At 49.1% G+C, this 25,588-nt stretch overlaps 11 protein-coding genes across 11 annotated transcripts; 6 read left to right on the top strand and 5 right to left on the bottom strand.

Moving 5' to 3' along the window:
- Positions 1-43: 43 nt before the first annotated feature.
- On the top strand, positions 44-850 carry N7506_010929 (SDR family NAD(P)-dependent oxidoreductase; the record flags this gene model as incomplete). Its single annotated transcript, XM_056960222.1, has 1 exon — positions 44-850. The coding sequence occupies one exon, from the start codon at positions 44-46 to the stop codon at positions 848-850; it is 807 nt and encodes a 268-aa protein (XP_056806377.1).
- Positions 851-1,176: 326 nt separating this feature from the next.
- On the bottom strand, positions 1,177-2,484 carry N7506_010928 (alpha/beta hydrolase family protein; the record flags this gene model as incomplete). Its single annotated transcript, XM_056960221.1, has 1 exon — positions 1,177-2,484. The coding sequence occupies one exon, from the start codon at positions 2,482-2,484 to the stop codon at positions 1,177-1,179; it is 1,308 nt and encodes a 435-aa protein (XP_056806376.1).
- A 393-nt stretch (positions 2,485-2,877) lies between these two features.
- On the top strand, positions 2,878-4,608 carry N7506_010927 (Zn(II)2Cys6 transcription factor domain-containing protein; the record flags this gene model as incomplete). Its single annotated transcript, XM_056960220.1, has 1 exon — positions 2,878-4,608. One exon carries the CDS (start codon positions 2,878-2,880, stop codon positions 4,606-4,608), a length of 1,731 nt encoding a protein of 576 aa, XP_056806375.1.
- A 522-nt stretch (positions 4,609-5,130) lies between these two features.
- Positions 5,131-5,835, top strand: N7506_010926 (transferase hexapeptide domain protein; the record flags this gene model as incomplete). Its single annotated transcript, XM_056960219.1, has 1 exon — positions 5,131-5,835. The coding sequence occupies one exon, from the start codon at positions 5,131-5,133 to the stop codon at positions 5,833-5,835; it is 705 nt and encodes a 234-aa protein (XP_056806374.1).
- Positions 5,836-7,251: 1,416 nt separating this feature from the next.
- N7506_010925 (uncharacterized protein) lies at positions 7,252-9,098 on the top strand (the record flags this gene model as incomplete). Its single annotated transcript, XM_056960218.1, has 7 exons — positions 7,252-7,405; positions 7,459-7,543; positions 7,599-7,647; positions 7,715-7,843; positions 7,893-7,926; positions 7,983-8,240; positions 8,332-9,098. The coding sequence occupies 7 exons, from the start codon at positions 7,252-7,254 to the stop codon at positions 9,096-9,098; spliced, it is 1,476 nt and encodes a 491-aa protein (XP_056806373.1).
- A 1,506-nt stretch (positions 9,099-10,604) lies between these two features.
- On the top strand, positions 10,605-11,030 carry N7506_010924 (uncharacterized protein; the record flags this gene model as incomplete). Its single annotated transcript, XM_056960217.1, has 1 exon — positions 10,605-11,030. One exon carries the CDS (start codon positions 10,605-10,607, stop codon positions 11,028-11,030), a length of 426 nt encoding a protein of 141 aa, XP_056806372.1.
- A 158-nt stretch (positions 11,031-11,188) lies between these two features.
- On the bottom strand, positions 11,189-12,062 carry N7506_010923 (glutathione S-transferase family protein; the record flags this gene model as incomplete). Its single annotated transcript, XM_056960216.1, has 4 exons — positions 11,189-11,535; positions 11,596-11,626; positions 11,697-11,900; positions 11,952-12,062. 4 exons carry the CDS (start codon positions 12,060-12,062, stop codon positions 11,189-11,191), a joined length of 693 nt encoding a protein of 230 aa, XP_056806371.1.
- Positions 12,063-12,364: 302 nt separating this feature from the next.
- N7506_010922 (Mg-dependent acid phosphatase) lies at positions 12,365-13,045 on the bottom strand (the record flags this gene model as incomplete). The annotated part of the gene is made up of 2 exons (XM_056960215.1): positions 12,365-12,806; positions 12,855-13,045. The coding sequence occupies 2 exons, from the start codon at positions 13,043-13,045 to the stop codon at positions 12,365-12,367; spliced, it is 633 nt and encodes a 210-aa protein (XP_056806370.1).
- A 388-nt stretch (positions 13,046-13,433) lies between these two features.
- On the bottom strand, positions 13,434-15,033 carry N7506_010921 (MCT family MFS transporter; the record flags this gene model as incomplete). Its single annotated transcript, XM_056960214.1, has 2 exons — positions 13,434-14,696; positions 14,758-15,033. 2 exons carry the CDS (start codon positions 15,031-15,033, stop codon positions 13,434-13,436), a joined length of 1,539 nt encoding a protein of 512 aa, XP_056806369.1.
- Positions 15,034-16,693: 1,660 nt separating this feature from the next.
- On the top strand, positions 16,694-19,421 carry N7506_010920 (Tryptophan synthase; the record flags this gene model as incomplete). The annotated part of the gene is made up of 10 exons (XM_056960213.1): positions 16,694-16,744; positions 16,831-16,918; positions 16,978-16,997; positions 17,057-17,107; positions 17,159-17,391; positions 17,451-17,479; positions 17,533-18,389; positions 18,455-18,975; positions 19,030-19,236; positions 19,289-19,421. Coding segments are annotated over 10 exons (2,190 nt in total), but the record flags the coding sequence as incomplete, so codon positions are not given.
- A 622-nt stretch (positions 19,422-20,043) lies between these two features.
- N7506_010919 (uncharacterized protein) lies at positions 20,044-25,243 on the bottom strand (the record flags this gene model as incomplete). The annotated part of the gene is made up of 10 exons (XM_056960212.1): positions 20,044-21,163; positions 21,211-21,778; positions 21,835-21,932; positions 21,985-22,136; positions 22,184-22,759; positions 22,807-23,495; positions 23,549-23,730; positions 23,782-24,775; positions 24,834-24,968; positions 25,015-25,243. The coding sequence occupies 10 exons, from the start codon at positions 25,241-25,243 to the stop codon at positions 20,044-20,046; spliced, it is 4,743 nt and encodes a 1,580-aa protein (XP_056806367.1).
- Between the last annotated feature and the right edge of the window lie 345 nt (positions 25,244-25,588).

Genomic DNA, 25,588 nt, shown 5'->3' with positions numbered 1-25,588 from the left:
CACTTCCATACCGAAGGCTTAACACATTCAACCCTTCCTTATCATGCTATCTCTCGACGGAAAGGTCGCCCTCATTACTGGTCTTGGCCAAAGCCATTCAGAAGGCTGGGGCATTGGCGCCGCCATCGCCGTTGTACTCGCTCGACAAGGAGCCAAGATCTTCGGCGGAAACCGCACTCTTGCCTCAACGGTCTCGACCAAAGCGGCCATCGAAGCCGAAGATGGAACTTGCGACGTTGTTGAAACCGATGTGACATCTAGCACTTCTACAAAAGCGCTCGTCGATGCGTGTATGGCCAAGCATGGGCGAATTGATATTCTCATCAACAATGTTGGGAGATCCGAGCCGGGCTGTCCTGCTACGATGTCCGAGGAAACATGGGATTCTCAAGTCGACCTCAACCTCAAGAGTGTATTCCTGATGTGCCAGCATGTTCTTCCCATCATGGAAAGGCAAGGAAAAGGCGCAGTCGTTAGCGTTGCTAGCATCGCTGGCCTGCGCTATATTGGCAAACCCCAAGTTGGGTATTCTGCAACAAAGGCTGCTATCATGCAGCTTATGAAGACAAGCGCTGTCATATATGCCCCAAAGGGCGTCCGTTTGAATACAGTTGTTCCTGGACTGATGGATACCCCTTACACGAAAGGGTTGGTGTCCAGATATTCAGCGGAGGGTCAGGCAGAAGAATATATGAAGATGCGCAGTGCGCAAGTTCCAATGGGGAAGATGGGAGATGCCTGGGATGTGGCCAATGCCACACTATTTCTTGTCAGCGATGAAGCTCAGTACATTACTGGACAAGAACTTGTTGTTGATGGTGGTATTACATCGTCTACGGGAAGGACATAGTCTTGAAACGCAGCAATTGATCTCTCTCTACTCCGTGCCTTGAAAATAGTGTTGAACGTGATGGGCGAAAAGTCCTGGAAGCCCGAGTCTTGGTTGTAGCACCCATACCTCGGAGGTTACATCTACGGGCTGCTTTTACAAAGAAAAAGACCCGCGAAAAAGCCGAAACCTTGGACCCATCGCAGACGCAGAGGCACAAAAGCAAAGAAGGTAAATTCTAGCTCCAGATTCGTGCAACCTTGGAAGCCACCTAGACAGGCCTCTAGCGGATAGACATACTAGTAAGTACATCAAATCTTGACCCAGTCTCAGTGACCATCACCAGCCTAGCCCAAAGTCTTATTCAACCAGGCATGGATAGTTCTCGAAAGCTCTTGGCCAGCACCAGTTTGGCAGTGGAAGCCAGCAACACCCTTGAAAGTATGCAAAGTAGCCAAGTGGCCCAGCGCATCCGCCACTTGCTTCGGCTGCCCAATGTAACTGCTCTCCAACTCGGCGTCACCGACAAAAACAGGAATGCTGATGTTATTTATGAAAGATTCCACGTTGTATTGCTTGACTTGGGTGAAGAAATCAGAGGGTGAGTGCGTGTAGAACGCCCAGAGACCCTGATCGATGCCCCAGGCGGCACCCGTAGGCAGCTTCCCAGCCTCCCTAGCCGAGAGGATGATGTCGTCGAATTGAGTGTAATTTCCCGCCTCGTATACTTCGAGCATTTCAGGTGATAGCTCCCTTGTGTATGCCACATAATTGTCCCAGACGCCGTCGATGAAGACCGCTGCAGACAGGCGAGGCTCAAAAGCCGCGGCACGGGCAGCCAGATAGCCACCGAAAGAGTTACCGATGAGAACAAGTCGACTTTTGTCCACGGAGCTCTTCTTTTCTGAGAGAACATAATCCACTACAGGAGTGACGACTCTCTCCCAATCCGGAATGAAACCAATATTTTGGTTACGACGCACAGTAGGCTGTCCCGGGCCTTCGTAGGTAATGCAGTTCCATCCTCGGGCTAGAGCTGGTGCCACGAAGTTATGGTAAGAGTCTTCCTGTGCAGCATCGAAACCGTTGCCAATTATCAAAGTCGGTAGCTTATCATCTGCATTCTTGGAAGCAGAGTACCAGATAGCTTCAATGGTAAAGTTGCCCTCGGTAGCTGGGATGCGAACTCGTTTACCAGGAATAGGCAGAGAAGCTATTCCTTTGTCAAAGGCTTCGATGTGCTCGGCCCATAGGCTGTTGATAAGCGGATTACTCCAGTTTCGGTGGAGGTAGACGTCGGCCTTGCGGAAATACGACGCAGCAGAGAACCAGGTGTCTCTGACATTGAGAGGGTCGTAAGCATTCTCTGGGTCTTCGGCCTGGGCTTTGGTGTCATTTGCGAGCTTATAGAAGACCTCGCTAAAGGAAGTCATGTTTCCGGCTTCGATGCTCTTTGCTGCACCAAGAATAGGCCCAACATCCCCGCCCCCGGTGATGGACTCACCAAGGGGAGTCAACAAGTCGAAGTTCATTGTGGAGTCATTGCTCAACAATAGCAGGGGGCTGTTGGTGGTATCGTAAGCGGCGGAAGCTGCACGGGAATACAGCAGAGTGGCCAAAAATGGGCCAATATAGGCAGAGGAGTGTAGTTTCATGTCGAATATTGAATGAAGAAGCTTCGTGGAAATTGAACCGATTTTGAGTGTGAATTGTCCGTTTGACTGATGATTTTTCTGATTTCGCATCTTCTCTCTCCTTTACTTATACCTCATATTTCCGAGAGATAGGCAGCGACCAAAGAAGAGATATACTCTATGCCTGCCTTTCAGGGTTCCAAGGTTGGTATACGTAGTGGGTCATTTGTCAAGCTAAACCGTATCGAGTAGGGGTTTTGCGACGGCATCATTTCATTGGCTCTGTCTGCGAGCCTCCGTCAGCAACTTCCCCAGCAGGGTGGCCCGACTCTGCCGAATGACGAAAGCGCCAAGCCGCATAAGATATATTTATCGACTTCATCGCAACAGAATTTCTCTTTGCGGCATGTCGCAATGGTCAACCGCGGACGCTCCGGAGGCTGCCTGACTTGTAAGCAACGCCGCGTTAAATGCGACGAAACGAAACCCGAGTGCCAAGCGTGCCACCGCCTCAAGCTTCGCTGTGGGGGCTATCGGGCCAAAAATACGCTGAAGTTCAAAGACCAGAACCACAAGTTCTGCAACCAAGATGTCGGTTGTCGCAGCCGGAACATCGTTGAATATGCCGTTTCAGGCCGGTTGTCTGAGTCAAATCCTCAAGAGCAGAAGGTCATGGGGCCTTTGACTTCACGGCTTTCTGAACCCGACACTGCCGTGTCATTCTACCTCAGCCATTATGCCAGCATGGGCCGCGATATGGAATCCACGCGTGGGTTCTTTGAGTTAATTATACCAGCCTATCGGGCGGAACGAGAAGACTCGGTGCTTTCGCTTGCCGTTTCGGCTTTGGCTTCAGAGATCTTGTCCTTGTGGCGACAGGACCCCAGCAGTTTCCGATCACCTCGAAAGTCATATTCCCGGGCAATCACACGCCTTCGCAGTGCAATACAAGATCCCATAGAGCGTAGGAAGCCGGCAACTATATTAGCCGTGCTGGTGTTGCAGACGTACGAAAATGCGTCTGCGATATACGATCTTCGCCGGGTTTCAAGTACACACCACAACGGCGCAGCATCTTTGCTCTCCTCTTTGAATCCACACGACATGAACAAGATAACGCGCGCCTACCTGCAGAAGTTTATGCTTCATACGGAGGTCTCAACCGCGATCCGTCAAAAAAAGCCACTGAATAGCATCGTGTACTCATGGTTTGAGAGTAAAGAATCGACGGCTGTACCACAAAACCCAAGCTCAATACTCGATGCCTTGGGGGCATCTGTGGCTGAACTGCAGGCCAGATACTCGCAATTTGTGCAGCAGGGTGGCCTCTCGATGACGTCGTTGGGGCCCTTTATGAAAGAGTGGACAGCTGATGCCAAGCGAGTTGATGCAGAGCTTCTGGGATGGTCAGAAAACGTACCGCATCATTGGAGACCCTTGAGGCTGAGAAGTGGTCGAGATATTGATTCTTCCATACCAACCTACCAGTCTGTCTGCGACGTGTATCCTTCCTGTCAAATTGCCAGCATTTGGAATCTATGGCGGTTCCAACGCATTCTGCTAGCAAAGATCAAGCTCAGCTCCATTGATGTATGTTCAGGCAACGGCTGCACTGGTTTCGCCCACGGACATGTTCTCTATGACCATGCAGATCTCGTCGACTGCCAACAAACACTCCAAGAAATGGTCGATAGCGTGTGCTATAGCATACCATTTTACCTCGGCAACCGAAACACGCGATCGAATCTATCTGATTTCACCGATCCAATGACCCTGCTTCCAAGTCAGTACTCATTGAAAGAGAGGACACGGTTGGACAATAATGGGCTCGAGTCGTGTCTGTCAAAGGACGACCATAGGCGTCATGTCATCGCGCAAGGGCCGTGGCGCGCCATGCATCCCCTGAGTCACCTGTTGACTCTTTTCTCGGAAGATTACAGCGAGCTGATCACAAGGGTTCTGAGGTCCGGGCAGCAGGAGTGGGTCCGTGACCAGTTCCTGCGTGTTACCAAGTTGCTGCACCTTCCGTCAAGTTCAGGTAATGACATCGAGAGATCAGAATCAACGAAAAGTAATCCGGATGGTAATGCTGAGTACCTGGCCAAGGGGGTTAGGAAAGGCGCAATCCTTATGAGTGGGCCGTAAAGATAGAATTATGCAGTTTAGTGCTCGCCGAAGGGGCTTGATGTGCGTTGGATATCCTGGAAGTATCCCAGGATGCATATGAAAAGACTGGGACAGAAAATGCAATATGCTCTGAACTGTCTTTTATAAATTCAGGCCCCAAAGGTCCTGGACAGAAGAAAAAGAAAGACGGGCTCATCCATAGATATACTAGACCGTCATGTTTAGGATATCCGTGATGACCGCGGTTCATGCGGCAGGTGCGGCATCTGCGGCGTCTTGTTGCTTTCTGACCCTAATGATCGTTCAATGAATCTTCAACCTACAGCTTCTGAGGTGCTCTCGGGTCATGTGGTAATTACAGACAAAAAGCAAGCCAACAACAGCTATTCCCACAGGTATGTTTTTTAAATGTCACCTTTCCCTTTTGGACGTATCCAGAGAGGTGCTTTAGACCAGGCTGACAAATCACATAAAGCGGCAAGCCGTAGCTCCGTAACAGGGAGCTCCCCCATATCCTCAGACTCCCAAACACAACACACAATGGCAACTCTCAAGCCACCAACAAACACACACCGCTCCTCCAGCTCCGGTCCTCCAAAAGCGCCTTTGAAAGCCGACTCCACATCAACAATTGCAGACAATGTCGTGTTCCAAGGCCCCTATCCCGTGACCATCGGCGCAGGAACGGTAATCCATCCGCGCGCCAAGTTCTACACCTACGAAGGGCCGATTGTAGTCGGCGATGGTTGCATCATTTGTGAAAAGGCTGTGATTGGTGCAGCACCACCTTCATCAAGTCGATCCTCATCGCCATCACCGTCCAGAGACACTGAGCCAACACGCAAAGAATCCACAACCCGCATTTCATACTTTGTCACAATCGGCCCTTCGAGTACTGTCGAGCCAGGAACCCACATTCACTCATCTGCAACAATTGAGGCGTTGGCGACTATCCGTCGTGGTGCGGATATTGGGTCCCATGCGAAAGTCTGCTCCGCATGCGAGATTACGGGAAAGGTGGGCGAGTGGTTTGTCGTTTGGGGCAATGGGCCTGGGATGCGGAGGAAGAGGGCGCGTGCTGCAAAGCCACTGAGCTCAGCCGTTTTAGATGCGGCGAGGATTGCGCAGACAGCTGTTCCGGCGCCGGCGCCGGCGGGAAAAGTCATCGAGGATGCTAGGCTGATGGTCTTGCAAAAGGAGAGGGAGGTGCTTGGTAGGATGCTGGTTCCTGTGAAGAAGAAATGATTTTGTTGCCTGTATTTCTAGTTTATACCCCTGGTGTGTTATGATTGCTGCCAATACCAACGACATTGAGAATCTCCTTCCAGCAGCCATGAGTGATTTGGTTCTAAAACTCACGAAGAACTCCGGTCATCCAAACCCCCTAGCACCCGAAGTGATATGGGAAGAATAACTCAACGCGTGAGCATCTTGCGTCATCTGGGGTTTTGACCTGTCCTGAGAGAGGCCTATCTAGCCTGTGCGGTCATCTGACCCCCCAACACTTGTTTTGTTCCTTCCGACCCCAGCAGCATCCAGAATGATGTCTAATGTTTGAAGATAGATAGGAGGTGCTTTACATGTGTTCTAGAGCAAACTTGGGATAGAGAGTGGTTCATGGAAGTGTCCTCAGTCCCGGGGAGCTTCCTAATCGGGCCAACAAGCAAGACCAAGAGGCAAGTAAGGGTATAGGTATATTGTCAAGAGGCGGGTGGCCTAGCGGGGCAGTCACTGCCTAACTGCTAGGCAAGTCACCCGCACTGGTAGTCCACCTCTTGACAATTCTGGAAAATATATGCCCGGAGGTTTCTGAAACCTGTCGGTGGAATATTTTTGTCGGTGTCACCTGTTCGACTCCCCCCCTACGCTTTATGCTTTTTATCATTTTGATATATATCACCTACACCTCCCATACATGCAGTACTTAGTTGCAACCTTGGTACGATGTACTCAAGCTGAAGCCCGGCTGGGTCCTCACGGGCCGGGAGCAACTGGGACCTGTGAGTGTTAACTCCGCTGTACCTCAATGCTTCAGTGCTACCCGCAATTCTTGACATCTTCTTCACTCACAGGCATGACAGAAGGGCTGAATTCGATTCAGATCAAGATTTGTATCAAGTTGTCCTTGTAACCGAAACCAATCCAGCAAGCCACATCAATGGGTCCTTGGCAGCACCGGCACTAATGCAGCAATTTCCACCACATTATGATTAAACGACCAACCAACCCCTCTGAGTCCATACAATGCATCCGGAAAATTATGACATTGGTTTGTTCTGCACTACTAGCAGGCGCGAGGATATCCTCTTTGGTCTGCTTGTCCACGCCGGCACATTCCTAGCCCCAATGTATGCAACAATCATATGAAATTCGAACAATCATGAACACAGTCCGTGACGCGAATCAATGTCTACATCGCTTATTATAAAAGCGTTATTTAGCCGTGCCACGTGGGTCGCCTGTTGGCGTGCATGCATTGGACTTTTCAGGGGACAGTTGGCGCTAACCGCCAGAACCCTGCTTCATGCAATTACGCTAAATTAGGACTTTAGCATCGTTTATACGTTATGGATACTAAACATTATATAAAGAGAGATAATTTCTCAACGTGTAAAAGTTGCTATAGAAGTTGAGTGGCTTTCGTTTTCAACATCGGTAAATATGGCCAAAAGCATGGTCCTGTGTGCCCTGGGAGGTATTGCTACGTTAGGCCTTTGTCAGTCATTGGCTCCAGCAAATGATATCGTGTTTCCATCATCAAAAACCTCTTCGAATCCCCTTATCTATGCAGGCGGGAACTCGCCGTATTTCGCAGGTGAGTAAGAGTTTCATCTTTAACGTCTCCTAGGTATACTGACACACCACCAGGCCCGAACGTGAATAAAATCGAGAACACAGTCCCGGAAAAATGTACTGTAAGGCAGGCCGCTTATTTTGTTCGGCATGGTAGTAGGTGTGTATACAATTTCGCCGGATTTTGAACTCCATTCTGACCTGCAAATCGATAGATTCCCTGATACCGGCTCATACGGGTCCTGGGTCACGCTTCATGACAAGGTATGAGCAATGCTGAACTATTTCTCATTTGAACATTAGGGTTTGATGTTCATGTTTTGCGCTTTAGATTCAGGCTGCGGCACAGCAAGACGGGTTCGACGCTCGAGGGTCACTCAAATTCATCACTGAGTGGACGCCAGTTTTGACAAATCCTTCTTTGCAACTAGCACAGGAGTCGATGACAGGGTGGAAAGAGGTATACATCCCATCTTCACAACAAAGTATAGTTGACTAAACAACTCCAGGCAAGCGATCTCGGCTATCAACTCCGCTCTAGATGTGGGTAATCACACTTTTCGTCAGTCTTGAATCTTTGAGCTAAAACATTTCGACAGATCCCACCTTCTATGAAAATGGTACCCCATTCTACGTTTGGGCCAACCAATACAAATCACCAGTAAATGAATCTCGAGTGGTTCAGACTGCGAGAGCGTTCATCAATGGCTACTTGTATGAGTATGCTGATGCTTACGGCACTGTTGTGAGTGTAAACTCCACGGGGTCTCCTGATGCTATCGGAAATTCCCTTGGGCCTTCCGATTCATGTCCCGCGTTTGGTGCGACTTCTAGTGGGGGTAACAATGTGACCAATTGTGAGTTTGACTAGCAATTTGTGCTCTTTTCTTCCAACCGGGAATTCAGCTCTTTGCGATGGTAGTGAATATAGTTCTTACATACAAGCAGGGCAGGCTACGTGGCTACCAAAAGCTGTACGCCGAATCAACTCTCAAATTAGGGGAAACCTCACTTTTGAAGAGAGCGACGTTCTCTTCTTCCCTTACTTGTGTGCATATGAGAGTCAAATCACAGGTCGACTCAGCTCGTGGTGCGATGTTTTCACAGAAAGCGAGCTTCGCCACTACGCATACTCGCAGGACTTGAGCTACTTTTACGGAGTCGGGCCCGGCTCAGTCGGACCCGCCAAAGTGCTTTTCCTTCCTTTCTTGAAGAGTCTACTTTCCCTTCTAGAGTCCGGTCCTGGAAAAGTGGGTGTGGGAGCCGACGGCACTGAGTTCCAAATTCCGAGCCTCATCATGGCCTTCTTGAATGACAACCAGCTCGCCGAGATGACCGCTGCTATGGGAATTTTCGACTCGGAGGGACTGCTTCCGGATGACCACATACCAGCGCATCACTTGTACAATGTGGCGAACTTTATCACTATGCGGGGTACTACTGCTTTCGAGGTCATGGACTGCGATGGAAATGATGAGCCTTACCTCCGCATCTTGTTGAATGATGCTGTTTATCCCATCAGCGGTTGTCAAAATGGTCCTGGAAAAAGCTGCATTTTATCTGATTACATCTCGTTGATTGACAAGAAGATTGAGAAGGCGGGTGACTTCTTTGATTACTGCAACGTCACAGACTCAAATCACCCCGAAACCGCTGCGGGGGCTTCCTTCTTCGAGGATCTTTCCTTGGATTTTCTCACATTTGTCAAACCCTGATATAGATTTGTTGTGAACTCATGTTAAACCAAAAGCATAATTCGGGGAAGAAAGCATCGTCCACTCCAGGGCTTGTCGATTCGATTTGTTATCGACCTGTCACAACAGTATCTCAGAACCATGGTGTAAAATTGATTCGCTTCATGCAACACGACCTCAAATAATTCTCAATCCAGCACACATGTGTTGCCTATGTTGATTTGCCAAGTTTATTATGAGAATGAAACAGCACTGAGAGGTTGATACATTCATCAGACGGTGCCGTCGTACGAAGTAGTTTCGACAATCAGATAAGATCAAAGTCCGGAACAGACCTCGGATCTCGGCCGGTTTGCCTATTTTGGTATATAAACATCCACACACGGGCTATCAGAGTGACGAGGTTTTGCAGCTTACAGTTGGCAGAGTTTGGTATGTCTCGGGGAAGACCGAGCTTTCGGCAGAGCTAAATACGAAACCTATCCACTTGAGATCCCTCATTCGGAATTTGTGGATACCAAGACCCTTCCTTCCTTGAGGGACCTCGGGTCTTGGCCCGACATGTGGCGTGGACGCATACTCACTGGCTTAGATTAATATCCTGTCAAATAGTAAGGAAGGAACTAACATAGTATATCCACTATCATGCAGACCATCCTTTGTTCGGGCACCTTCACGAGCAGTCATTCTGTTGAATGCAGAGTGCTTGGTGGGTCCTCCCAAATTGCACCTCGGACGGAGTATTCGCAGGCGAGGCAACGAAAACCGAATTGTCGAAATCTCCCTGAAGAATTACGGTGGAGCAAGAAATAAAACTAAGTCCGCATAATGTTGAACCCAGAGTCATTCTTCTACTCTCTCCTCTTCTCTCAATTCTCGCTCACTTCCAAAACTGATCTCTATCCTGCCCAAGCCAAATCAAAATACTGAGCCTTGAGACAGACGTTGGGAAATGGTATATTCAGGACCAATCAGCACATGCTGCCATGAGTGCCGCAGGAGAAAAGTGAAGGTGAGCAGTGAGGCTGCGCTGTCTGGGAAGAATTGCTAATTCTGGTGAAGTGTGATGGCATCAAGCCTGAATGCGACCGTTGTACCAGAAGAGGGACAAAATGCACTGGTTTTCCGGAGCAGTTCAAAATTATCAATAGTCAAGGACGAAAGTATCGAAAGGCGACATCAAGGCCACTCGGGGAAGACACAATCCACACCAACGCGAAAAAGCACACTCCGCGACAAGAGGATGCCCCAAGTCGACGAGCAGATGGCAACGAGCCATTTAATAGCGCATCTGAGCACCGAAAAATATCAAAGTGCGATCAAAAGAAGCTTTCTGGGCAAGAGGACTTGCAGTCTTCCCAAAGCTGGCCACATGGCACTAAAACTCCATTGGTCCCACCTTTCTATCCAGCCGAGTTTTTGCCCAACCAAATACATTCATCAGATTATCGACCTTCCTCCGCGTGTGACTATATCCACAGATTTGACTCGGCACACACGCATACCGATAGACACGCTTCATTCGAAATGCTGCTGAATTTGAACGAACACCAGACATCCCTCGACACTGGCCTCTCATCCCCAGAAGAAGAAACAGACACTTGCTTCAACGAGCTTCATGGGCGAATGGGCTATGGTCCAATTTTTGGATCCTGCAATCCTTCCACCTTCGAATGGACTGATATTGGGGGACAGGCAGGGCCCAGCCGGCCATACCCGTTGTGTGAGGACTTACACGAAGCGGAAGATGCAAGGCTTGCTGCATGCTATGACCCTCTTAGTTCTGATCTGCAAGCGGGCGACTTTATTAGTCTCTCGCAATCTCAAGTTTCAAGGCACCCCTATTTGAACCATACACCGACCGAGGAACCACCAAATGCATACCATGTCCATGAACTTTCTCCGCAGTCACATCCTCCTCTTGACCTTTACATGAGCAGTTTCTTCGTCTGAAGCTCACGATTTCCACGGAACATAATTTGAATTTCATAATCACGAAATAAATCAACCAAAACACAGCTCGAGACACTCAAAACTGTACGGAGCCTTCGGTACTAAACGGAGACCGTCGACATCTAGAAAACTCCACCTGTAACCTTGGCACTATTCTTTCATCTGCGACGAACCAGTGGATCGTCAAGTCCTTCAATTGGGAAGAAACCTGGCAATTGCTTCACGCGCTCGATCCAAGATATGACATTGGGATATGGCTGAAGAGAGATGTCACCCATTGGCGCCAGCGCAACATAGACAAACACACTGATATCCGCGATAGTCGGACGATCAAGTGCAAGCCATTTGTTCCCTGCAAAATGCTGGTCCAAAACCTTTAGAGAATGATTGCCACGAATAGCACCCTCCTCGAGGAACACGTCCAGCTTTTCCCGTGGCCACTTTTGATTGTTTCCTAGACCGTTGTAGGGACCGTTATAGGACAGAATGGCACGGTTTGTGAAAACTCCTGTGCAAGTGTTAATTTCAACTTCTCTGAGCCTGGCAGGTCATTTGGGATACATACCATACTGTACCCAGCTGTTGGCGAATGAGAGCTACTCGAGTATTAGTCAAAATCCTGGAGCTCTAGGGTATCGCTTGTTTTGCTAAGCATTGATTCCATACCCAGTCCACGATCTGAGATTGTTCATAGAGATCGTTGGACCAATAAGAAGATGGGCCCTTGCTCTCGCCATCGTCGTTCCATTTTCCAGCTAGCCAGACAAGGATGGAGCTTGAGTCGTTGAATGTCTTTCCTTCGTCTACGAGAGTAGGGACCTCGCCTCGCGGGTTCACTTTGAGATACTCTGGCGAATGTTGCTGATCAGCCTGCTCGGTTGTTGGTTAGCTCCATGTTCACGATTGCCCGAGCAGACATACCAAAAAGTCAAGTTCTTGATGGTCGAGCTTGATCTTGAGAAAAACTTCCAATAGCCTGATTTTGTAGCTGTTGCCAGACCCGGAGAAGGTGTATAGGGTTCCTGCAGACATGATTGGTCCCCAGTACTGCTTCAATTTGAGTAACTGTATCAACCTTCAATGTTTGGGGGATCGGAGCGGGGGAATGAATGGTCTCCTTATATCGCTTGCTTCTCACCAAAGAGGTCACCCATATCACGCCATGCATCATGACGAACATTGATCTACAAAAAGCGGGAAATAAGATTTTGATATCATCGAAGCTGAGAATTGCTCAGTATCACGTTTCTAGTTAACTCTTTTGTGAGATGCTGGTCTATATACACTGTTCATCGAAGGGGTATCTCAAGTCTGTCCATATTTACTGCCTGACATCACTCCTCTGTTTCCCGCTTGATACCATTTCTTTTCCTCCAAGCCCTGACGCCCCGATCGACTTCGTCCCGCGTCATACCGTCCCGCACCAGACAGAAAGTAACTCCCAGCTCCGTCTCCACGTTCCGATTGCGCGCTTCGTCATCGAAGAACAGCATATCTTCATATTTGATCTCGCTTGTCTGATGAATCTTGGCGAAATGTGAGGTCTTATTACCAGGGAAGATCTGAATGTGGTCAAAGTAGTCCAAGGCGCGTACGGTCTTCGCGTTGGCGGCGGGGTTATCAGAGAAGGTGGGGATGATATGTAGGGATTTCAGCATTTCGCGCGCAAGGTCTGGGGCCTGGGTTCGCGAGGCAAGCGCTAAGGGGATCGATCGGTGTTTGCAGGCGTGTACGATTGAGGATACTGCGGGGTAGAAAGCATATGACTCGCCCCAGCTGAATAGTGTTAGATCATACATCAGAGGGTGCGATAGGGGCGCTTACCGATCCACAGCGCGAGAGTTGTTGTCGCGTGCCTTGACAGGGGCACTGACGTGCGTGTCAACCCAGAAGGGCCACAGGGTGTAGTCCAAATCAAAAGCAATCAGCTTTGGGAGTGGGAGGCCATCTGTGAAGGTTTCCGGGGCCACAGTGGTGTCCTCCAGGGGCTGGGTGTTTTGGCGCTTTGCTCGCATGGTAGAGATAATCGCTTGGAAGGGATCGAAGAAACGAAGAAGAAAAGAAACAGCGGAACCATTGGAGCACTACCGACGGTCGGCGATGACGGAATGCCAAGGCCAGATTGCGGCCACTGGGACATAACTCTTATCGCGGCTCTGTTGCAAAGTCAACCTTGGAATGGACGATCTTAATTTCAACGGGCTTGCTGACTTCGACTTAGGATCGGTGTAAAAGATGTGGCCAAATTGTTATATTTGTACTATTCACAGAGACCTCAGAACCGCCATGTCTCAAACAGCGCTTGCTCTGAGGTTTTTGTTTTCCAATAGAAAGATCTATGGAGAGCGCCGGCGAGCTTCCAAGGTGGGAGGTAGGAGTGCCCAATTGGAAGGTGTCTATGTACTAAACAGCAGAAATTTTGAACAGCCCCTTCAAAAACATTGCCTTCTTTGAAACAGGGCCGCTACCGGCAGCCTGGGCTTCTGGCCCCTGAAGCATAGCATCATTGTTCCTGATCTGAGCGTCCCGTTTGAGAGGATCATTGGGAGAGCCAACATTTTCTAGCTCTGTGATCTTCCAAGCTCGTACGAACAGAAGACAAATGCACGCTGCCATAAACATAAAGCCGACATATATCTGGGCGTGAAGGAAGCTTTCTCCGTTGTCGGTTCGTAGCCACAGGGCGATGGGTTCGGCAAATGTGCTTGGCGTGACTGAGGACAGCCAGACAATCGACAATGCAGACGGTAGAAGTTGCAATCCGATGACTTCTGCGGCTACCGGTGCCACTGTGGTTGTAAAGGTTGCGGCAACGGGGCCACAAATCAGTGCGTAGAAGATGAGAACCCCGAAACTCTTGGCAAAGATCCAGATAACCAGAGAAAAGAGGCCCGCCAGGAATGTGCAGGCCAACGCGGTGTTGATGCGGCCAAAGCGATCGCTGATATATCCTATAAGAGGCCGACCAAGACCTCCGCCCAAGTTGAACATTGCACCAAGAATGGAGCCCTGAGATGCGTTCAGACCCACGGTAGATGCGTAGTCCGGAATCGAGAAAAGAAGGGCCACATAGCCCAACACGCTGAAGAAACCCCAACCCAAAGTGAGTAAGAACTCGGGTCTTTTCAGCAGCTCGGTATGGAAGGCAACCTGAACAGCTCCAATGGCCTTGTTTCGATCCCTGATTATAACAGCAGAAACACCGCACGCAACCGCAGAGACGATTGCGAGGATGCGGAACGCCCAGCCAATGCCCCATCTTTGAATCATGGCGCTCGTAGCTAGCGAGTATATGAGACCACCAATACCCGACCCGGCCGTTGCGATACCATTTGCGAGGGAGCGTCGACGGGTGAACCATTGAGGAACGATACCAACGGTAGAACTGAATTGCATTCCCATACCGAATCCGAAACATAAAGCCTGGCTGAGGAACAATTGCCAAGTCTCCTTTGCCCACGACGCTGCTAGTAATGCCACGGTCTGCAAGGTAATTCCAATCACCAAGCTAGCCCTTGTTCCCCATACTCGAGTTGTGATTGTTGCGACCGGGGCGATTAATTGAGCCATGCTAAGTGAAAGACCACCGACAAAGGCAAAGTCCAGATCCGACGCCCCTGGAAATGTATCGGTGGCCAGATAATGGGCCAAAAAGATACCATAAGACTGTATTGCGCGGATGTTAGAAAACCTGGTCTTTGGCAGCCAGGAGGTCGCGAGCTCTTACACTGTTGATTCCCCAAGTATGCGCATTGATCAGGAAAACGGCTACCACGCAAACCCATCCATAGCCGCCGTCAATCTCAGGGGGTTTTACTTCTTCAGGGTCCGTTGTAATCGGTTCGATTTCGGCTTGGCTGCGATCTACCGGCTCGTCGGGTGGGCTTTTTTCGGAGGGTGTGTTTGGCATGTTGCCCGAAAGGTGATTGGAATCATGGTTGGAAACAGTTGTTGTGATGGGTTGACTTGGGGCGTCATTTTTCTCAGATTGCATCTCTTTCATCTCCGGCAGGTGGAATTGGGGGGAACTGCGAAAAAAAGACGAGACGAGACGCGAGCCAATGTGGAAGGGTATGATTTTGTCTATGAAGAAGTGTATTAAAACTAGTTGTGATTGAAACACATTGAAAATCTAGTGCTGCGGCTGGAATATGCAAGAACCTCAAGTACCGAGGGAATTGAGTTGAAATGGAAAATGGTCCAGTGAGTCATGTGTGGTGGTTTACAGGGTTCTCGGCCCTGCTATCGTTGATTCGCTTTCAGCCCCAGATCTTTCCATGGGACAACATAATCATCAAAGAGATTAAAGCCTATAGAAGATTAAACGTAATTTCCGGCCCCCAAAATGGGTGTCTGGGTTGCATTTGCTAGCCGCGTCACCAATCTCCTTTCAGGTGTTGGACGCCGCACTGCGACGTGAATGTCTGGGCATGCCCGGGAAGATAAGAGGCAAATTGGGGGGTAATTAAATCCTCCAGTCATTAAGGAATCTTCAAGTCAGAAAGTGGAGACCTTGCATCGTCTAGTCCATAGTCATCATTTTTATAGTCAGATGTAGTTTAGGGCAGACTTGGCACCTGGGCAACACGGAGTACGGAGGACAATTGACTTATTCCATCTCACTATGCAGGACTCCGTACGGAGTACGGGGTAGAACAATACCATTTCAATTACAGGGAGCCGGTGGAAGTGACCGAACGGAATGATGACGGCAACAGTACGGAGTATAGGGTAAAGACCGGAAACGGAGCCGGGGAGGATTGACGGGCTCAAAGAAGGAGAAAACCCAAAAAAGTCACATTTCGGTGGGGCTGCCCGAGATCGGAGACGGGCGGCCCCGTGAGCCGCCTCACCTGCCGGCCCTTTTGTGGGGTCTGTGATAGTCTTTTTGTATACTTCGTAGGAACATCAGCGTGAGATTCATTTGTCAAAGACATTGGTCAATTGCCTAAAACGGACTACGAGATTGCTTGCAGATACGGGATGTTCCTGGGTATCTCGTAAGCCTCTCATGCACGCTAGGCCTCAAAACCTAATTCGTTGACTAGCGTTTCGTCTGTGTTCAGTTAAAACGTGGTCTTTATGCCAACAAACACATGGTACGGGCTGTGCAGAGTAGTCTAATACTCCGTAGTGGACTCTTTACTCCGTACTCTGTACACCATTTACCGCTCTGGACTTTCCATACCCGGGTACATTCCATGCTCTCTAGGCATGTGTCTACCCAGAAGACTCATAGCGCGAGTATTCTGCGTGCCAATGCCTGTTGATCACCATAAGCATAAGCATAAGCAGAGGGGTTGCAGTCCGCACGGCCTTCGCCAAAAGGTTGAAGTGGCGATGTGGGGCATTAAGGGCTAGGCATGGACTTAGTTTGTACCTATCTCGAAGAAGAGGCGTCGACGACGTCTCAATGTCCCTGTCGTGGTTGGCCAATGTCCCACGATCTGACCTCGGGATACAAGACACGATGGCGCAAGTGAGGGGTGGCCTTATCACATTCGTCGAAAGACCACCTGGCTCGAGACGATCAGCTCGAGTTGTTGATGAACGATGTCTATATAAAGTAGCGGCCGCAGCAGTTGGGGTTGACTCTGTGAGCATTCGAGTCTGATTATTCTTCAATCTCAGCTGAACAGTCTTTTCTCTCCTTGTTTTGCAATATGTCTGAGGGTATCAAGCAAGCATTTGCGCGATGCAAAGCTGAAAGCCGTGTATGTGTTGTATTGATTTGACGGGAATCATCTCAGCTGAAGTGAGGCTCCCGAGTCTACGAAGACTTCGCTAAACTATCATATAGCCTGCTTTCGTGACCTTTGTCACGGCTGGATTTCCCACGGTGGAAGAGTCTGTAGATATTATACTGGGATTGGAGGCTGGAGGTGCAGGTATGCCATACATAAGCTCCACCATTTCACGTGCTTTGATACTAACTTTACTTTTACAGATATCATTGAACTTGGTGTTGTGAGTCTCAAATCTTCCAGGTGGACTCTGATACCTCCTTGATTCTAACATTTAGACAGCCTTTCACGGACCCCTTCGCAGATGGGCCTACTATCCAGAGCGCTAACAATGTTTGTTGGACCCCCGCATTCTATCAACACATTTACTGATCAAACTCTTAGGTAGCGCTCAAGAACCATGTCACCATAGACACAACCCTCGGGCTGGTAAGGGAAGCTCGCAAAAGAGGCCTCCGAGCACCGATCCTGCTGATGGGCTACTACAACCCACTGCTGAGTTATGGCGAAGAGCGCCTTATGACTGATTGTCGTGAGGTCGGTGTCAATGGTTTCATTGTGGTGGATCTTCCCCCACACGAGGCTGTCAAATTCAGAAATTACTGTGCGAAGGGAGGGTAAGTCATGATGCGAAAATCAAACCAGTTGAATATTCCTTGCTAAAACTTTCACACAGATTGTCATACGTCCCTCTCCTTGCTCCTTGTAAGTCTTCCCCTGATTTATTCAACGAGCTTGGCTTCTGACCCTTTACTTAGCCACAACTGACCAGCGACTCCAACTACTCTGCAAGCTCGCGGACTCCTTCGTCTACGTGGTTTCGCGTATGGGTGTCACCGGCGCAACAGGTAGTCTCAACACCGGCCTACCAAAGCTTTTGGCACGCATCAAGAAATACTCCGGCAATGTCCCCGCTGCAATCGGATTCGGTGTCAGCACAAGGGAGCACTTCTTGAGTGTAGCCAGCATCGCAGATGGTGTTGTCATTGGCAGTCAAATCATCACAACTCTGAGTGAGGCTGCCCCTGGAGACCGAGCCAGAGCTGCGGAGGAATACTGCGCCGCTGTCTGCGGAAGGAGAAACTCGCCATCGGATGGACTTAATGGGTCGATCGACACGGTGGAAGTCAATGGTACCAGCCACACCAATGGCGAGAAGGCAGAGGTGCTTCATAAATTGGAAGAAATGGTCAGTGCTGAGGGAGGAGACCCAGAGCTCTTCTCTGCTCGCTTTGGTGAATTTGGAGGCTCCTATGCCCCCGAATCACTGATGAGGTGCCTCTCAGAATTGGAGGTTGGATTTGATAAAATTCGAAATGACCCGGACTTCTGGGCGGAAATGCGGTCCTACTACCCATACATTGGAAGGCCCGGACACATGCACTTCGCAGATCGCCTCACTGAACATGCTGGTGGTGCCAATATCTGGCTCAAGCGCGAGGATTTGAACCACACTGGAAGTCATAAGATCAACAGTGCTCTGGGTCAAATTCTCTTGGCTCGCCGTTTGGGCAAGACCGAGATCATTGCTCAGACCGGAGCTGGCATGCACGGTGTCGCAACTGCCACAGTCTGTGCCAAGTTCAACATGAAGTGCACAATCTTCATGGGAGAGGTAGGTCCACAACTACAAGTTTCAAAAAATGTTATGCTATGTGAAAATATCTAACGACTTTTTAGGAGGATGTCAGGAGACAGGCATTGAACGTGTTCCGCATCAAGCTCCTTGGTGCCGAGGTCATTCCTGTTCAACAAGGCTCGCGAACCCTTCGCGACGCCGTCAACGAAAGTTTCCGCGTGTGGATCACCAGAGTGGATACTGCCTACCACATCATTGGTTCTGCCATCGGTCCACACCCCTTCCCCACGATCGTCCGCGAGTTCCAGACCGTTCTTGGCGAAGAGACAAAAGCACAAATGCATGAGCGACGACACAAGCTACCAGATGCGGTTGTTGCCTGCATTGGTGGCGGAAGTAATGCTATTGGCATGTTCTATCCGTTCATCAACGACCCAAGCGTGAGGCTTCTGGGAGTCGAAGCTGGCGGTGATGGCATTGATACCAACAAGCATGCTGCTAGTCTCACCGGTGGCACTAAGGGAGTTCTCCATGGAAGCAGGACATATGTGCTGCAGGATCAGCATGGTCAGATTCAAGATACCCATTCCATTTCGGCTGGGCTGGACTACGCCGGTGTTGGGTGAGCAAGCTTCACATATTTCGCGGTAGTACATATTGCTGACTGTCTTCACAGACCTGAGTTGAGCTCTTGGAAAGACTCTGGGCGCGCTCAATTTATTGCAGCCACTGATGCCCAAGCTCTTCTTGGATTCAAGCTCCTCAGTGAGCTAGAGGGTATCATTCCCGCCCTCGAATCCGCCCATGCTGTTTACAGCGGTGTCAAGTTGGCCGGCGCAATGAAGAAGGGCCAGGACGTTGTGATCTGTGTCAGTGGAAGAGGGTATGTATATCCAACAAGGTGTCTGGTGATCTCATACTGACTTGTATTCCAGTGACAAGGATGTGCAAAGCGTGGCGGACGAATTGCCCAGGCTCGGACCAGAGATCGGATGGGACTTGAGGTTTGAGGAGTCCGAAACATCGAAGGGCAGCCTGACTATTGATGATCTTGGCGCTAGCTGCAACGGGTTGGCCAGACAACCTTGAGGCAAGTTAGATTGGTCCCGTCGGGACAGATCGATCTGTGTAATAAACCAATAAGACTGAAATGAGCAATCAATTTATGTGTATGAACTCTGCATCATTCTCTTGCACATTTGGCTGTCAGTCAATTCATCCAGTCTCGCTCCAAGGGCACTTTGATGTAACGCGACGTTGGCCCGGTTTAAAGCTTTGAGGTAATCTTAGACCCTTGGAAGGAGGAGATCAATGACATTTTTCAAGAACAACCTTGGAAAGCGAAGAGGAAAGTTTTGATTCTGAAGTCAACATGTATGAAAAAAAAAATTTTTTTTTTTGTCTAACAGATAAACTCCAGACATGCGTTGCGTGCCTGGATGAAGCTTCTCTAAAAGCCCATTTTTGATCCATCACATTGTTTCGATGAGTAGCCATGATGATAGTCCTTCCTCCTAGAATAGCAAATAACTGGAAATAATTTTTCAGTGCAGAGTACTCCGTATCGCATATCAAATCATTCACCTCGGTCCCACAAGCTCGTAGCAAATTTCCATCCCCAAATGATAATAGTTTTTATGGCTTGGATCATAATACTGTGTCAAACCTCTCCCCAGTCGAGCATTGCGGCCTAAATAAAATCAACAATGTTTTTGAAATCCGCAACGATATCCATATCCTCAAGGCGCCAGTGTTCATTCAAGTCAAGCCATGTGCGAGGCACGGGGATTTCGGGCTCCCACCGCGCCTCGACTGGCACTGGCGGCTCGGGCGTCACACCATTTTTGATTTCCACTTTGGGTTTCTCGGGGTCAATCGATAGTTCCTGGGATGGTTCCCTTGACTGGGGGATCATGAAAGACGGGATCTCGAAAGGAGGAAGAAAGGGGTTTCGCTCGGGAGGTTCGACATCTTCCGTCAAGCTCTCCGTATTCTGTGGTGGTGTACTATCTGGGATCATGAAAGATGGGATTTTGAAAGGAGGAAGAAATGGGTTGCGTTTGGGACGTCGGGTATCTTGAGTCTCATCCTCTGTTGCCTTCCGTTTCAGATGGTTGGATTGTGACCCTTCTGAAACTTCGGATGGGCTTTTATCGAAGGCCACTGATTCAAGCTTTGGCATCAAATTCTCTGGGGTCTGTGGGGGTGTGTCATCTGGGATCACAATAATCTCGCGTTCCTGGGGAGTCGTTGGCCTGCTCTGTTTGCTTCCATGGAGCTCCTTGCTTTCATTCAATAGACCAGTACTTCCCTGGGGTTCGGCTTTGATGTCAGTAACAGTGGGTCCAGCCATATTTCCCTGAACTTCGCTCATCGAAGCCTCCACTTTCACGAGCCTTTTAGTGGCACTTCCCAGAAGTTGCGATGGAGACGGCAGATCGTCGAAACTTTCGTCGCCGTAATCACTGGATGCGGGCTTCATCGTTGTATCTTGATTTTTCTTGACCGTCAGAATGTTTTTGTCTTTCTCTTCAAGTGCGGGTCTTCCTCGGATCGAGGGCTTTTTCTTCAACTGTGGTGTTGATCTCTTCGGCTTCGCGGTGCTGAAAAGATTTTGAGGGTCGCTTTTTGAATGCTTTGTAGAAGCACCTCCTGTATTGAAATTAATGACAGAGCTATCTGATTTTGATTTGATCTTATTGGTTGGGAAAGTTAGCTGGCCGACCTCCTTTTGGGTAATGGACGCCGCCCGCTTTCTGGGCTTCGGGGGTGGCTTATCCAAACCTTCCCGGCAACAGAAATGTTTGCAACTATTATCATTAGCTTATTCATCGCTTTGTAAAAGAAAAGGTCAAACCTGGTCTTGTCCTTGCATTTGTGATTGCAAGCCCATTTTCCATTGAGAAGTCTGATCGGGTCATATTCCTCGTCCTCTTGTTCGCCAAGTTCGGCAGCCCAATCGTCTTCCCGAGATGCACCAGTTTTGTGTGCTGGCTTTGGTGGACTTGGAGTGGTTGTAGCAATCGAGAGCCAGTCCGCATCATCCAGTTGTAATGCTTGGTGAATGGAAGACTGTTTTGCCTGCCTTGCCTGATCGCGACGATCGTGAACAGTCAGGAAGTCGTCAAGTTCCAAGTCATCGCCGTCAAAATCGTCCAGGTCTCGGCGACGTTTGGGATTGGCATGAGATTTGTTCAAACTGCTTTGATGAGTGACTTCCGTTGTCTTCGATTTGTTGATGGCAGTAAATCCATGAGCTGGTTGCGTATGTTTCGTCGACGGATTCTGAGTGTTGTCAATAGTAGAATCTTGGATATCATTCACTCGTCTCGCTGCATCGTGAGAATATGGGTTCCTCTTTTGGACTGTCGCAAAGATGTGGGCGGGTAGATCAAGCTGGAGCTCAGCTTGTCGGGAAGTCCCAGCTGCGTCAATGATAATTAGTAAGTCCCCAAGTAGCATTTCGAGAAAAAGGCCATACCAATCTCGTCGCACATTACATGACACTTGACTGACTGGTCCGGGCTCGTCAGCGGTGTGCTAAGCTCAATCTTCAGACGATCTTGGATCCTGTTTGCACTTTCAAGAGTTTCAGTGGCTTAAACGTCAGTCAGGTATCATGTAGACTTACTTCATGCGTCTGAAATCAATCATATTACCATCTGACCTCTCGGTCAAACAGCACACATGAACAGGTTTGCGTTGGAATAATGCCGGAGTCTTGTCGTTCATAAACGCAAGCTCAACCTCAAAGCGAATTTTGACACTATTGATTTTGACATCCTACACCTCATCAGCAACCGACACTTATAGAAAGATACAACACTGACCTTTTTAATCAACTTCACAGCAACCCAAAGCTTCGGAAATTCTCTGAGTCGCGCGAGCAACTTCGATCCAAAAGGCGGGTTTCTGCTGAGAACCACCTCAATCTCATGCGCCTCCGTGCTTTCGAGAGTCTCGATGCTTGTAATCCCAGCACCAGCGAGCTTGCGTACCGCAACAACACCGATTTGCTCAATCTGCTTCATCTGCAAAGGTGAGTGATCCCAAACCCTCGCACCGAGACTGCGAGCTAGTTCTAATGCGTTGCGGACACTGGGCGAGTCATTGCGAGCGATCTGGCAGTCGATCAAGCATCTGATTAGACGATTGACGTGTCCAAAGACAAGTCCTTTGTCTTGATAGAAAGTGAACTTGTGCTTTTGAAGTCCCTCGGTAGCGGGAAAGTCGATGCCTCCTAATTCTGATTGAATCAAGAGAGATACTTTATGGGCAGGCAAGGCTAGATCAACTTTGATCGGGAAGCGAATGCCAGCATCTCGATTGATCTCTCGGTAGAGGGACTTCTCGTTGGCTTTGAGTCGAATTTCATGGAATTCTGAGGCTCGAGAAATTATGTTGAGCTAAAATGGAGTCAGCTTAGGCTCAGGAAAATGGAAGCACAACCCACGATCTCAGAGAGTGTCGCTCTTGCTTGCAGTGATAGCAGGACTTTCATCGTCTCGAATTTAATATAGTATCGAGCCATCGCCTCGCCAAATTGAGTCAAGGAAAGAGACTCCGTCTCTACAAGCTCACACTCTCGGAGTAGCTTGATGTCTTTCTCACAGATCTGTCGCAGCAGATCATCTTCGTCTTCGTGGTTTGCGCCCTCCTTGAGATTGTAGTGCGTGGGATTCCGACGAAGTCGCACAAACAAGAACGTCCCAGCAAGCCATTTGACAGCTGACTCGATATCGCCGATATTGCCGAGCCCAATCTCTGCATTGAGATGATCAATCAAATTGAGATGGAGGCAGCTTTCCAGGCTTTCGGAGCCTTGAATCAATTTCTCGTAATGTGCGACGCGGTCTTTCTTTGTGAGGATAACCGTTGTGGCAATGTCATCAAATTGTGGTCTCCCTGCCCGGCCGAGCATTTGCATCATCTCCAAATCGGAGTATTCTTTGCACCTGCCGTCTTGCCAGCCGACGGTGTTTTTGATGATCACGAGGTGACAGGGTAGGTTGACACCAACAGCAAGCGTCGAGGTGCAGCAAATCACATTGATGTTTCCATCTTTGTACCCCGTTTCGACAGTGTGGCGGTCTTCGGACCCTAAACCTGCGTGGTGGAATGCCACACCAGCAGCCAGCGTTGCTTTTTGCCATTAGCCTTTTGATTTTCGCTGTGCAATAAACAAGATAACTCACTTTTGAGGTCCTCATTCGTTGCTTCGAGCCGCCTCTGAGGTCCTTTCCAAAGCCTAGCTGGAGGATTAGTCAAACTCCAAATACGAGCCAGGTCTTTGGCTGTCACGAGAGCTGAGTTTCGAGTACAACAGAAGATCATGATGGGCTTCTGTGCTGAATGCTGTTCGATGACCTCCGACAATCTACCACCATGGTTAGTATTCGGTAGCACACGTATTCAATGAGCGACATACTTTGACCCACAGACTTTATCAAATGCAAAGTCGTTGGAGCTGGACGGATAGCCATATACCACCTTCTTCAATATCACGGGACGAAACTCTTCACCGAAATGTTCACGGTGTGCAGGGACATGCTGATTCGTCGCGTCCTTGCCGAGCCAAGTCGCAATGTCTTCGGAGTTAGGAACAGTAGCGCTCAAGGCTAGGAATCGCACGTTCGATCCGATGTTTTTCATGCGAGATACCACAGCCTCGAGAGTTGCACCACGCGTCTCTTTCAGGATATGGACCTCGTCAATGAGAAACAGTTTGACCAACTGCATCAGCTTCATATGATCTCTCCATTTGCGAGTCATGCTGTCCCATTTCTCTGGTGTCGTGATAATTATCTGGCTGCTTTGCACACTGCGCAGCTGCATGTGATCCGTGTCTCCTGTCAGCTCGGCACATTTGAGATTCAACTTCGAGAACTTGGAATGCCAGTCTCGAAAGCGTTCACTGCAAAGGGATTTGGTGGGTGCTTGGTAGACGACTTTGAAACGTTCGTTTTTGAGGATGTTGAGAAGTCTGCAAATCGCCAGTTCCATTATGACTGTCTTGCCGCTTCCCGTTGGTGCAGAAATGACTATGTTGTCGTCGCTGTTGTAGACGGAGTGGAAAGATTTAGATTGAATGGCATTGAAGAGTGGGAAGGAGAACATTGCGCGGTACGCCTCGGGTAGGTCGCTCACTGATACAAGCACAATGCCTCGTATCGATAGTGGCACGTTGCTGAAGTGTCTTTGAGTTCCCTTCGCGGTAATTATGGCTTGGTTTGCTGGAGGCGGCTTCTGCGGCGGAGATTGGTCCCCCCGTTGTAGTTCACGGTTGGTCTCGAGGCCAGGTTGTCCCACTGGGGGATGCTTGGGTTTCGAGCGGAACAAAGCCAGGGGGCTAGATCCAAGTCCCAAGATAGGATCTGAAGAGCTGGATCCATTACCACGGTAAGGCGTGATGCTCGAGCTAGCTATTTCTTGTCAACTTTGATTCAATGGAGATTTCAATTGGATGAGAGGACAACTCACAATCAAAGAAACGAGAGAACTGCGAGGGCTGGAGACTCGGCTGATGGGATGTCTGATTTGGAGTTGATCTGGACAGCCCAAGCCCTGAATCTCTGATGGTATCTTCTTTGTCTTCGGAAGCAAGCAACTCCAAGTCTGTGCCTTGTCAGTACCTAATGCAAATAGTAATTGGTATACCCACCGAAAGCATCTAAACTGTCTTCATAATCTTCATGATGATGAAGGGATAGAAGCCTTTTGGGTAGCTTCGGGGGTGATGGACTATAGCGTGGCTGTTGGGAGCCCTCGACAAGTCTCTGATCAATGACACCAGCTCTGCTACTTGAAGGAGAGGAATGGTCAGAGGTTTTGGAACGTTCTGAAGGTAATTGAAAAGGTTTAAAGCTATGATTCTGATTGTTTCTTTTCATGATGAGATGATGTTTGATGGTGAGGGACGAGGGCGATGGGATTCAACCAAGTCAAAATCTGGATCCCGTGACAGCACGTGGACTTACTCACTACTCCATACTGGAGATTCCAAAGCCACTGTTCCATATCATCAGTATCTGTTCGTCTTCAGAATTGTGAGATCAAGCAATGAATGTATTCGGGGTATATCAAAGTGTTTCATTGCTTCGTATATATGCATACATGAGCCGAAGAGCAGCCATTCGGACGGGCGTGCAAAAGCACCTAGCAAGCAGCCCAATCCAAATCATGAGGAGCAACAGCGAGGAATGGTACAAAGTTTTGCGGTAGCAAGAGCTATATCC

This window comes from Penicillium brevicompactum (genome assembly GCF_028827555.1).
Source record: "Penicillium brevicompactum strain IBT 35665 chromosome Unknown utg000007l_segment0_segment0, whole genome shotgun sequence".
Classification (NCBI taxonomy): Eukaryota; Fungi; Ascomycota; class Eurotiomycetes; order Eurotiales; family Aspergillaceae; genus Penicillium; species Penicillium brevicompactum.
The sequence above is the reverse complement of the archived record's forward strand: the minus strand, read 5'-3'. Positions and strand labels throughout refer to the sequence as shown.